The sequence below is a fragment of the Gasterosteus aculeatus genome, chromosome 10 (genome assembly GCF_964276395.1).
Source record: "Gasterosteus aculeatus chromosome 10, fGasAcu3.hap1.1, whole genome shotgun sequence".
NCBI lineage: Eukaryota > Metazoa > Chordata > Actinopteri > Perciformes > Gasterosteidae > Gasterosteus > Gasterosteus aculeatus.
Window position 1 is genome coordinate 17,099,549 of NC_135697.1, and position 12,229 is coordinate 17,111,777.

The 12,229-nt window shown below is 44.3% G+C and overlaps 1 protein-coding gene across 2 annotated transcripts; it reads right to left on the reverse strand.

Annotated features, from left to right (window-relative positions):
• Positions 1-848: 848 nt before the first annotated feature.
• Positions 849-7,554, reverse strand: LOC120827001 (voltage-dependent calcium channel gamma-6 subunit). 2 transcript variants are annotated; one of them, XM_078081153.1, is made up of 8 exons: positions 7,497-7,554; positions 7,125-7,202; positions 5,308-5,923; positions 4,833-4,943; positions 4,255-4,363; positions 2,862-2,936; positions 1,553-1,690; positions 849-1,456 (listed from the first exon to the last, which is right to left on the reverse strand). In XM_078081153.1, the coding sequence occupies exons 3-8, from the start codon at positions 5,506-5,508 to the stop codon at positions 1,221-1,223; spliced, it is 870 nt and encodes a 289-aa protein (XP_077937279.1). In that variant the 5' UTR covers positions 5,509-5,923; positions 7,125-7,202; positions 7,497-7,554; the 3' UTR covers positions 849-1,220. The 2 variants fall into 2 exon arrangements, with proteins under 2 accessions (XP_077937279.1, XP_077937278.1); XM_078081152.1 differs by lacking the exon at positions 7,497-7,554 and having other exon boundaries at positions 7,125-7,381.
• Positions 7,555-12,229: the final 4,675 nt, after the last annotated feature.

Here is a 12,229-nt window from a genome sequence, read left to right on the forward strand (position 1 = left end):
GGAGGCCCAAAGGCCCGGCTGAGGACTCTGAGAAAGAAGGAGCCTCGGCGGTGGTCTGGCGGTCTGAGAACGCGCTGTATCGCATAACGTGCCACTGAAACATCCCGCGCTCAAATATAGCCGGGACCTTTGTTCCACGTCAAAGGGCTCTTATTTCCTGCTGCTCCTCACAGTTCACTCTGTCAATAACGTTAAAAAGAATCTCATTAAGCAGCTGCAACGTGATCTTTTAAGGGCCGAGAATCTTCAGCCACTTTTAAAGACAGATGACGGTTGATTTAGTTGTTCCATCGGTTTATAATATGCAGTGAGCTTCACGTTTCAGGTATGATAAATAAAACACATCGGCACCCACACAATAATTATTTTATTTAATTCCTGCTGCGGTTTGTTTAATAAGAATACAGGAACGATGTGTCTGCTGTCTGAGAAAAGACGCGTTATGAAAGCAGTAAAAGAGAACAGCGCTCCGTGTTTAGTGATCAAGAACACATGAAGTGAGCATCTGTCTGAACCTCATAGAATTTTAACTTCAGAAGTTTGATAGTTACATTGCAGGAATGTGTGGATATTTCAAATATAGAGGATAAAAAAACTATTTAATGTAATGACTTTCCGCTGGGCCCAAGTATTAGATTATGCTTATAATAAGTAACAAGTGAGGTTCAGCGTTACATTTAAAAGCGATGGTAATCCAGCACAAACCCAAAGAGGATGCTTTGATTAGTGGTGTCATTTTTCCTCCCCAGGTGTAAAGTGGGACGGTTCATTATGACGAGGCAGCGGCTGTAATCTGAGAATGTGTTGAGGTTGCAGAAAAGGAGATAAACGGAACCTGAGAGTGGAAGAAATTAAATATTCATGTCGTGTTTAATAATAAAATGAAGTCATTCATACATAGTTGGTTCGCCTCCCAATCGGGCTCAGAGAGGCACTTTGCTTTAACATGATCCATCCGAGCAAAATACAGACGCAACAACATGGCCGCTGTCACGCGGTTGAGCTGATTAACCGATGTTTTCCTCCTCAGTCAGCACAAATGTTTCTAGCTGTATCCGCTCGACAGACAATATGTAAAGCTGACACGTAATCTAAACCAAGCGCACGTACCCTTCTTACAGCGTGTGCTGCCTCTAATACAATGCATGTGAAACCTGAAAATAACGGCGAAGCAATCTCTCTGCTAAGACGTCTTTGGGAAACACTCACGTCCCTCCCCGTCAAACAAAAGTGCAACGCGAAACGCTGTCCTTCTGGGGGAGGCACCTCTGCCAGGGGCTGTAGGGCAGCGCCAGCAGCAGGAAGAGGACCCCGCCCACGGTAAGGACGGCCGCCGCACAGCCGATGCACGTCACCGACCAGGACAGCTCGTGGTGGAGAGGAACCGTGTGGTCACTGGCCAGGAAGGCCACGACGGACTGGTGGAAAACCATCAGAGTGACAAGAACCAGGACCCCTGTGGGAGAGTCATCGGACTGTCATCAACGAACCAATGTCCACTAATCAAGGTCCACCGAAAGCCCAAACGTTGTGTGTTGTTGCCTCTGCTGACCTGACAGAATAAAGCACACGGACGCTGGTTTGAGGAAGAAGACTATCTCTTTGCTGAGGGCCATGGTGATGCAAATGGCCCCCATCACCATTAGGAACAGGCTGAACAGGGCCAACATGGCCGCCGCTACGTTCAGATCTGCACAAAGAAAGGAGGAAAGTGGCTGTTATCGCTGACATTCACATTAATAGGAAAACTTGTTTTGACTTTTATTCACAATACGTTTTTTGATCTAACATATTCTGACTTTAAAATATGTTAGACTAAAATTCTTTTAAAATAAGATCTTTGGATTTTTTTTCAAAAACATTTTTTTATCTAATATTTTTTTACCTTTTTTCCATGGCATCTTTTAACAGTACATACATATTTTTTTGCGTATGACATTTTTAGACCCAACATATTCCAAATATATTTTCACCAAATATTTTTTACTTTTTTGTCAAAATATTTGTCTACCTACCTATATTTTTTTACTTTTTTACTATGACGTTTTTTGACCTAACGTCTTTTTTTCCAAATATTCTTTGACTTAATATTTCCACTCAGGTCAGTTGACCATTTTCATGAAATTATTTCACCTTATATTTTGGACTTTCCTTTCAATATATTTTTGAACCGTATATTTTTTTACTTTCGTTCCACAATATTTTTACCTTAAAAAAAATTATTATTATTTCATTTTGGGATATAAACTCACTTTGTTAAAATAACTCATTTTGCTTATTCAACGCATGTATACATACGTAAGTATATCTTAGATAATAGAAAATAGAAAAATGTTTTGTCACATTACGATTCCACTTTATATTCATATTAATCATGAAGGAATATATTTGTTATCTACAATCCCTGTTCCAGTATGGTGCTACAGACTCATGGCTGTGTGTGTGTTGAAACACCACAGCGTGACCAGCGAACAATACGATTTAAATGTACGTCTGTTGTTCCTTATTCGGCGTACGGCCCTGCGATCTCAATACATTACGGAGCTGCCAGTGAAATGAGAGGTTAGACGACTGCTCGGAGACACTTGAACGCAGCGTGGGCGGAATACATTTCTAGCACTCACAGAGAAGACAATGGGCAACCTGAAAGAGTGCAGTGAAGAAGTGAAGGGAGGATGAGAGAAAGGCGTATGACGGACAGGCGACTGAGGAATAAAGAGAATGGTGGCGGGAGATGCAGGGTTGCAGGGAGGGAGGGAGGTGAAGGAGAGGAAGAGGGATAAAGAAAGCAGGGAGTGGGCGGGTGAGGTGGGACAGCGGTTCAGAGAGGCCTAGAGAGCAGAAAGAGCTGCATGACTCACTCTTCCTTGTTGTCTTCTGAAATATCACAGCATTTTCCCCCGTGGTAAAAAACTTGAAGTATGTGCAGTTTGATGCTGCAGGAGTGAAAAAAGAGGCACTGTTAAACGAGTTAATCTACCGTAGCTAAAGACGAGATAAAGATTTAGATGAACATCCCTCTCAGCCCTTTGGTTTTCACAATTCTCCATCATGCATCATCAGCCGTGAACGACAATGACAAGCTCAAGGTGACAATCCAAAGCCTCCTGCCAATTAGCATTTAGCCGTCCCGATGATGTGTCACAGTAATTGGAGTTTGGCCACCAAATGCAATTTGACACCTCAGTCTGTTCCTTCGCACATTTGTGCACACAAGCAAGCTAAACAGGCACACACATCACTGTTAATTAGGTTGATCAAAGCTGCAATCTGTGGATACAAGAGACACAACAGCTATCACCCTCGAGAGGAGCTGCACTCAAATCTCATTGACAAAATGTGTCATCCCATCAAGAAATGAAGGGATCTGTGCAACAGGCCAGACAGACAATTGGACTCTCCTCTCTATAACTCATACACTTCACTCATGTAAATGCCTCTTCAGCTGCTCAGAAAAACGTGACCATATTAATTGAAGTGCAATTTGAAAGTTGACCAAAGGGAGTTGTATCTTCATCCAAACATGTAAATAAGGTATCAGTATCTCTTCACATTTACATTTACAGTAAGTAACCGTGTGAATCAGTCCCGGTCGTCCAACAGACGTCCCGTATGGAACCCACGACGAACACACCCAGAGCTTCTGGAGGACTTTTGTGTTCGGCTCTTTATTCGAGTCATTCTTCAAAAGTGGAGCTCATGCGAGTCATAGAACAGTGGAGGGATACGGCGAGAGAACGATGACAACTTGGTCTTTAACTATAACAACTGGTCTCATGTAGTTTTTAACTATATCAACTGGTCTCAGGCCCTCGGCATCTGGATACTAAAACACAGCAAAGTATATATTTTGTGTATTGCTGTCATGACCAGTTCTCCTTTTCCAGGTTGGTTCCTGACCTCTACGGGACTTTTTTAAAACAAGTAGAGACTCAAACCAGTAAAAAGAGAATTGTTGCTCATGAGCCGAGAACATAAACCAAACGATGTCACCTGTCACTGGACCCAAAAGCAACCGGAGGGCCTCGTTCTCTGTGTAGCAGCGACTCAGCCCGACAGCCTTCAAACACTGAGCAGGCATCAGAGGCTCAGGTGGTCCTCTCATTCATGCCATCTGGCTTCCCCAAACTGAGCTGTGCAACAGGTTTGAGAGTCGGCCAGTTGGTCCGTCAACCATCATCCTGAAACTCGCACAGAGCGGTCAGCTGTCGAAGGCCGTTAGACGGCCGAGCAGTCGGTGAATCTGTGAGGCACCTCCAGGTAGTTCAGAAGGTCCACAGCTCTCTCTCTCTGGGTCGATGTCGGACACCCACAAGGTCTTTGTGCAGCTCTTCCACAGGCCGTAGTGAGCTGTCAGACACGTCTGCAAAAAGACAAAGAAAAACGACACAATCCAATCCTAATGAAGCTGTACAATAAAAACGTGTCTAAACAAGGATAAGACTGGAAACACTCATAGTGTGTTTAAGGCTGGAGAATGAAACATGTGTTTTTAAGACAGGGTTCCTGAAACGGGGCCTAACAGAGGCTTCCACTGCAGAAGCCCAGTATCCCCCCTTTGCATCAGGGGACAACCAGCAGCAACTGGTCAGCCGACCTGAGTGACCTTGTGGAAGCAAGTTTGAAAAGGTCAACGACCTACAAAGTTATTAAGGAGCATATGTGCTCTCACCTGCACATTCGTGTAATGTAACATGCAGTTCTAGTTTCTTCACCTCCATCTCCATGTTTGGGTGGAGACACTGAACACATTTATTCTGTTTTTTCGCACTTCAGGATATAATGTTACTACAAGACAAAGCGCCTGTTTATTGATGACTCCAATAGTACACCTGGTTGTTGTAGAAACCCTTAGGAGGTGACAGCTCCACCCAGAACTCCGTCCCCATCCCGAGGACCGTGAGGACTACGCCCACGATGGCCACGAAGAAAGCCAACTTGATCTGGTGAAGGAACACAATACAAAACAGTGAGTGTTCATATTGTAGGCAACAATGAAATCAAGAGCGAGCAAGAAGAGATTTACGTGCACATATTTAGCTTTATCGCATATATACAGTTTATCTGACTGAGGAGATTTCATTCATCTTTAGTCGTGTCCATTGCATTTTTTTTGCACTTTCAGCCACCATGACTTTAATTTCTGTGGAGTTCATTAGAAAGGGGATGAACATGTGAACTGGATCCACACAACGAGAACAACCAAGCTGATCAAGAAAATGGAGCAGATGTGCTTCATGTCGATGGAGGACATTTATCACCAGCATGCGCCAGAACACACATTAAACGTAACATGAAGCCGGTCACCTTCCCTTCCTGGGCCTCGCTCAAGAAGTGTCCCGACGTCGTCCTGCGTCGCTTGTTCCCCCCGAATGTACTGCGTCCAGCCATGAGGCCGGACATGGCCCCCGCACCCTGGGGTGCTCCTCCCGGCGCAGCCCCCCCCCCTGGCGCCGCCGGACCAATAGTACGGCCCTCCTCATCGGTCACAAAGAAGGTGGACCACATGTTGTGACAAAAATAGAAAAAACAACTAAAGGAGCCAAGTGGGATTAAGTTCAGGGAGCTTCGCTCTGGGCACGAATGGCTGACACTTTGGCGATAGAAAAAGTTTAAGTTAAACTTGTTGATGATGTTAAAGTATGATAATGTCAAACAGTTGCATCTGACATAGAGGAAGGAGAAGCATGGAGGAGGTAGAACAAGAAAAGAAAAATACAATCAGATGAGAACTAACAGCTCAAAAAGTGTCATTCAAGAGTATAAGAACCCTTGAGCAGACAAAGAAGGGAAGGAGCCTTCTCTTGAAAAATGATTTAAAATGAATTAATTAATCATCGTGAAAGCATGATGTGAAATATGTACAGCAAAGTGTGGCCACTGAGTCACTAGAGGTAGAAGTCAGGAGTGGATGAAGTGTTTCCTAGAGATAGAAGGAAGGACAAAAGAAAAGAGGAGAAGGTCAAAGTTTTAATGTGAATATGTGTGTGTACACAAACATCTAAAGGAGCATCTTGCACAAACATTTAAAAGTTGATAAAAACAGAAATGTCTTGTCAGAAGTGTAGACATTGGTGCACATTCTATCAAACAAAAATAAACCAAACTATTTATGTGTGAATGAATAATCATAATGCTGTTTACATGTTTCAAAATAAACTCTGAAGATGGAAACCGCCAATAAAGTGAAGTCATTTTTGTTGTTCCCCCAGATTAAGTTTACATGAATCTTAATTAACAGAAAAAAACAAATCCTTCCAGATCAGGTACCGAATAAACCAAAATCACAGGGAATATTCAAAAGAAAAAAGACAAAGCGCAAACAACACTAGACGCAGCCTGCTGTATAGCTGTGTGATGGAGGTGTGACGCAGATACGCTGCCGATGAATCGAATCCTAAACCCTTTATGTCTGTGGAGCGACTGAAGCAGATTTCCCCAAATATAAATGGTTTATATCATATTCAGTTGTCAACACAAACCGTATCGGTAAAATCTCAGTCAAGCAGAGGTCTAATGCATCCATCAAATACCACCAGTATGTATATAAATATACACTATAAAGGTCATAAATGTGTTCAGAAACTGGAAGAAATAATAAACTATTATTATGAAATGTTTACTTTTTATGTTCTTCATTGTACGACTTCAGCTGGTGGAGAAAACGCCGGGTCAAGACATTCTGTTTTTATGAAAGTATATATCTAAAGACTAGAGATGATATTTCAGTTCGCTGACAATCTTCAAATGAATAAAATATTCAGAAAAGGAAACATTATATTTTAAAAAAGAGAAATCAAGTAATGATAAAATCATGCTAAATGTTCCCTCAGAATGGTAATTCTAGTAGAAAATAAGTTAAGGCTGCCAAACTAATCACGGGTTTCTCTAATGTGTCTCAGTGGGCACAAATAAATCAACCGGAAATATAAAAAAAAATCAAAATAAAAAAAATGATATTTGGGTGCGTGCAATTTACCAAAATGGGGATAATTCGAATCATTATTGGATAAAAAAAGACAAACCGCATTGACGTTTGTCACTCAAAGAATAAGTTAGTTAAAGTATGTTGTTATTGATCAAGAACTTAAGAAAATAAGTGCAGTGAAATCTGCTGTCCTTACTCGTGAAATCTGCTGAGAAGCCAGACGAGGGAACTCATCGTGTCGACTGACCAGCGACCGACTTCAGCAGCTTCTCCCCTGAAACACGTCCGAAGACGAGCCGAGACGTCATCGGCAGGCCGAGTTAAAGGAAACTGACCTCCAAGGACGCTCCACTTAGGCACCGTTTGAAGAAGAAGGCAGTACAGCTTTATTGCCCCCACCAGCCCGACCCCCCCCCGGCCCCCACCCACCCAAAGCCCTCCCATCCAGCCCACCTGCCAAAAAAATATCATTTTGAAGTGAGACACATTAGTCTAAGTCCCCCCCCCCCCCCCCCCCCCAAACACACACACTTCACAAACACCACAACAATATTAACAAGTTGCTGACCTGGTTTCTGTGTGTGTGCTTCTGTTCGGAGTGACGGAGGGGGGGAGGTGAGGAAAGGGAGTGACGGAGGGGCGAGGTGAGGAAAGGGAGTGACGGAGGGGGCGAGGTGAGGAAAGGGAGTGACGGAGGGGGCGAGGTGAGGAAAGGGAGTGACGGAGGGAGTGAGAGGTGGGAGGGAGGGAGGGGGACGGGGGAAAGAGGGTGGAGGTGTTACGTACGCTAGATGATTGGGGTGTTAAGATGGTATTTGAAGCTGAAAAAGCATCAGCTGAATGCCCAAATATGTGTGTGTTTGTGTGTGTGTGTGTGTAGGTTTGCATAAATATCTATTGTGTGTTTTCTGTGTGTGTCTGCATGTCTGTGTAGCCATAAGCCTTAAATGTATGCGTATGTGCGTATGTGCGTATGTGTGTGGGCGAGGGGACGGATTATTTTAAAAATAACCCCTTTTATCTTAAAGCTTTTTTTTAAATGACCAGAAACACAGATCCACGTTTGGTTGGATGTGTGCGATGGTCCCTTGTTGGTAGTGTAGGAATGAATGTGTGTTAGCGTGTGTGGTACAATAACTTTAAAATGTATCTCACCACTCACACAACCCCATCTCCTTATCTGTGTGTGTGTGTGTGTGTGTGTGTGTGTGTGTGTGTGTGTGTGTGTGTGTGTGTGTGTGTGTGTGTGTGTGTGTGTGTGTGTGTGTGTGTGTGTGGAAGCTATGCCTCCCTTGCATCTATTTCTGCCCCCCACCTGTTAATGACATTAAAGCCGACCCGGGGGGGAAAGGGCTTTGTGTCAGCTGGACTCTGGCCGTCAGGAGGGAACTGTGGGTTCATCACCTCCAAAACCTGCTAAACGGCCGGTCGGCTCCAGTGGCGGAATGTTAGAAACCGCCGGATTGATTCCGTCACAGCCTGCTGACAGATTCTGTTCCTACTGGGAGACGACCGTCTGAAACACGTGGACAGAGCGCTACGCTGCCATTAAAACATGAGAGTTCAGTTCAAATGTACGACGTGTTGAAGCGCGGCACCAATAACGGCAGCACGTGGCCATCGATGAAACCAACCATGATTTAATTACAAACTGACTAGTTGATATTGTTAGACATTGATTACCAACTCTTAAAGAAGCAGGGAGAGCGAGGATCAAGCAATCACAGCAGGAATATTCTAGTTGGATATTGACATTACAGCGTGTATAGTTGTAGTATTCATGGCTATTTGTACATCAGTCTGAGGGTACGGAGAGAATTCTGCAGTCAGATGTGCATTGTGATAAAAGGTGTGTGTGCAAACACAAGAAGGTCGGACAGACGCCGACGGACGGAGACGGAGGACTGAGTGGAATGGAAACGGCAGACGGATCAAGTGGAGGAGAACCGAGAAGAGAAGAACCAAAGAATGATGGACACCAGGCGGGCTCAGTCCGTTACCTCAGCAGCCAAATTAAAATGCACAGCATGCTGAGGCAGCGGATGGAGGCTGAGGGAGGCGGATGGAGGCTCCATAGTTTTCCGCTGGTTACATAATTTTTATAATTAATAGTCAGCCCCGAGGCTACTGGGAACCAAAAAGGATGAAATTCTTTTTTTCTAACTTTCACCTTTTGTTTGGCCCCATAAAGCCAACCAGCCCATTTTTTATTAATAGTTTAATTTGCTGATGAACTGTTTATGCTGCAATTTGAAATTTCTGTTTTCAAGAAACAGCCAGAGATTTATTGTTTCTTTGGGGTCTTTCTTTTGTAAAAAAAAAGATAATTATGTAAAGCTCCCTCGGCCAATGAGCCAACTCATGAACCAGTGACCTCCCGGTGTGCTGACCTCTTATCAGCATCACAAGCACCTTCAAGAAGCGCAGGTGCTCAAAAGACATTTAGGTATTTGTCTTGTAGAGGAAACAGCAGAGCCCCGTGCAGCTACGAGCTCAGCCATGAGATGCTCTCCCGGCAGAGAGGACGTGGCGCTGAGCCGCTCCGACGCCAACAGACAGTCAGGAGCCTGAACCCTGACCTTTGTGTTTCGCAGGTTGAGTTCTGATTTGATTAAAGAGCTGGATTCGTCGGGATGTTTGACCTGCCGTTGGGGAGGAAGCACCTCCAGCTGAGGTTCATGAGGTTCGTGAGATTGAAGGAAGTCTGGTGCTGTGCATCGACGGATGTTACTTCCAACTGGAGACCAGACAGCTCTGTAGGCAGGATCTCATATTCTTAGAACTATAGCTGGTTCTATGGCGGCAGAAAGACGAGTCTGTCTGTACATCACATCTTAAAGTCAGCTCTCTATACACGGCCCTTTGTCTGGTTTCTTAGTTTTCTCTCATCCTCTCACCTCCTCCAACAGCAGCTCTCCTTCGTCTTTACTTGTTGTTGCATGAAAGACAATTAGACACAATTATCCTCCTGCGTCAGCAATGACCTTCGGGTCACGGTCTAAATAAGCGTATGTATAAAGTGATCTCGGCGATGTTTAATGGTTATTACGGCCGAATGAAGCTCATTTGAAGGCAGCATTGTGTTTCCTGTGAGTTCCATTCTATGTTATTTTGCAAATCAAGTCTCTCTGATCCACATAAAATGGGACAAATTGTAGAGCTCCATTAGTCTCCTTGTGAATAGCAAAATGCTCTCTGAAAACTTGGGTTGCCGTTATTTGGCACAAAAAAACTGTAATTGGACCAATAGCAGATGTGATAGAGACAACATGAAGACATGAGAGAGATAACTTAAGCCTTCCTATGGTGCTGACATGGATCCATCTGCACTGACAGGTTCTATCTTCGTGGTATGTCGGTATCTCAGCCTTGAAAAAACTAGAATGTTCGCTAGTGATGTCATCGTTCTTACCAGTGACGTCATCGCCCACCTTTTTTAATACGTTGGAGTCACAGTAGGCCACATTCTAAACTCCCGTTGACGTGCATTGTTCTCTCTCCTCACACTGCAGGACCAACACGTTGCCGCCATTCACGTCCACTCAGAAATCTCCGCCCACTTTCCCTGAATAGTCCAGCAGAATGATTAACGCTCATCCTGACCGCCTGACCCACATTCTCATCGTTCTCTATCTCTTAACCTTGTTTATCTCATCGGCCCGTCCACCTCGTTTGGACCCTTCTTGCTTTTTGACCTTCCGTCTTAATCTAAATGAACACATTTAGGGACAAAGTCATTTCCTGACGTCAGCAGCACCTGAAAAAAGGAGCCGGTCTGTGAAAATAGCTTCACTCAAAGGTACCAGATATCAGTTGGAGAACCAGTGTGAGTGTTGAACCATCTCGTGTATGCAAACTGGGATTGATTGTCATTTATCCTGGAAGCTGTTTAAAGTGTCGGACTCCCTGAATCACCAGTTATATGATTAATGCTGTTACAAAGCTAAAGCCAGTGGTTTAAATTAAACAATGACAATATATGAGGTAAAAACACATTTTACTTTCGGCTTGTAAGTCGTTGGTTCCAAATCAAATCCTACAGGGACAATATTACATTATTACAGGTCATTTATCTGTCGCTTTTATCCAAAGCGACTTACATTCTTAACACATGGCGTTATTACATTTTGGCCCAGGGAGCAATTCAGGGTCAGGTGTCTTGCTCAGGGACACTTCAACATGGGGCAGCTGGGACTCGAACCACCAACCTTGTTAGACTCTGACTTAACGGTTTGCAGCTTTTAATGACACTAAGATGGCGACTTGAAGCTGGTTCGTTTGGACTTCGGCTCAATGACTTCAAACTAAATGTTGGTTTGCTGTTGACGTGTCCATCGACTGCTCATAGAGGACAGTAACCATCCTGTGGCAGACAAACGGATTCTAATCACTGGATTTAAGGTGGCAAAGAAAGCAGAATGTAAAAGAATAAAGTCTTTTGGCCGTCCACTCAGCCTCCAACCTGCCCCGTGGGGTTTATTCTATTCATGAAGATGCCGGAGGCTTAGAGCGGGTTCCCCAAAGCACAGGCGCCACACTTGATAAGCTTTAAATCCCTCAAAACACTGAATAGAATTTATATGTATATATATTTCTAGTGCTGTGGATCCATCGATGCAACAAGGTTACTGTTAACAAGTAACCACTAACAATCTGCTTATTTATCCACCACAGTGTGGCTTATTTTTAGGGTGTTTCTATTTATGGAACAAACAACAAACCATAGCAGTGTTTACTGGGATGAGCTCATCTGCAGGTTGCAATAAAACACTGTTAAGTCACTGTGCAGAGTAACGGGGGTCAGAGAGGGCGAAGAAGTCTTTTGGGCCGTCAGGGGGGGGACAGGGGGGGTCAGTGGGTCGGCCTGCAGCAGACTTATGAAACATGCTTAGGTGGAGGAACGGGTGGAGACCGGCATGTAAGCTGTGAAGTTCACAGGGCGTCCCGACGTGACTCGTGGATTAAGATCACAAACACTTTGATGGGGAGACACTTCACAGGCATGTTCCCTGACACGAAGCATCAGTTACTGTGAGTTTCACTGAGGGAGACCCGCAAACAGCCCGTATGGAGGAATATCCACGCTGCGTACGCGAGGCGCTGGATGAGACCCGTAGGCTGGTGGATGTGAGAGGGAAGGGTTCCGTAGCTCTCTGCACCCCCCCCCCGACACCCCGACACCCTCTAACGATATACAGCAGAATAGAAGATGACTGACTGCCTTTCACATTGGAGCTTTAAGAGGAACAAATCTTCATTATTACATAACAGCTCATTTAGCTGGCACTTTTATCCAAAACG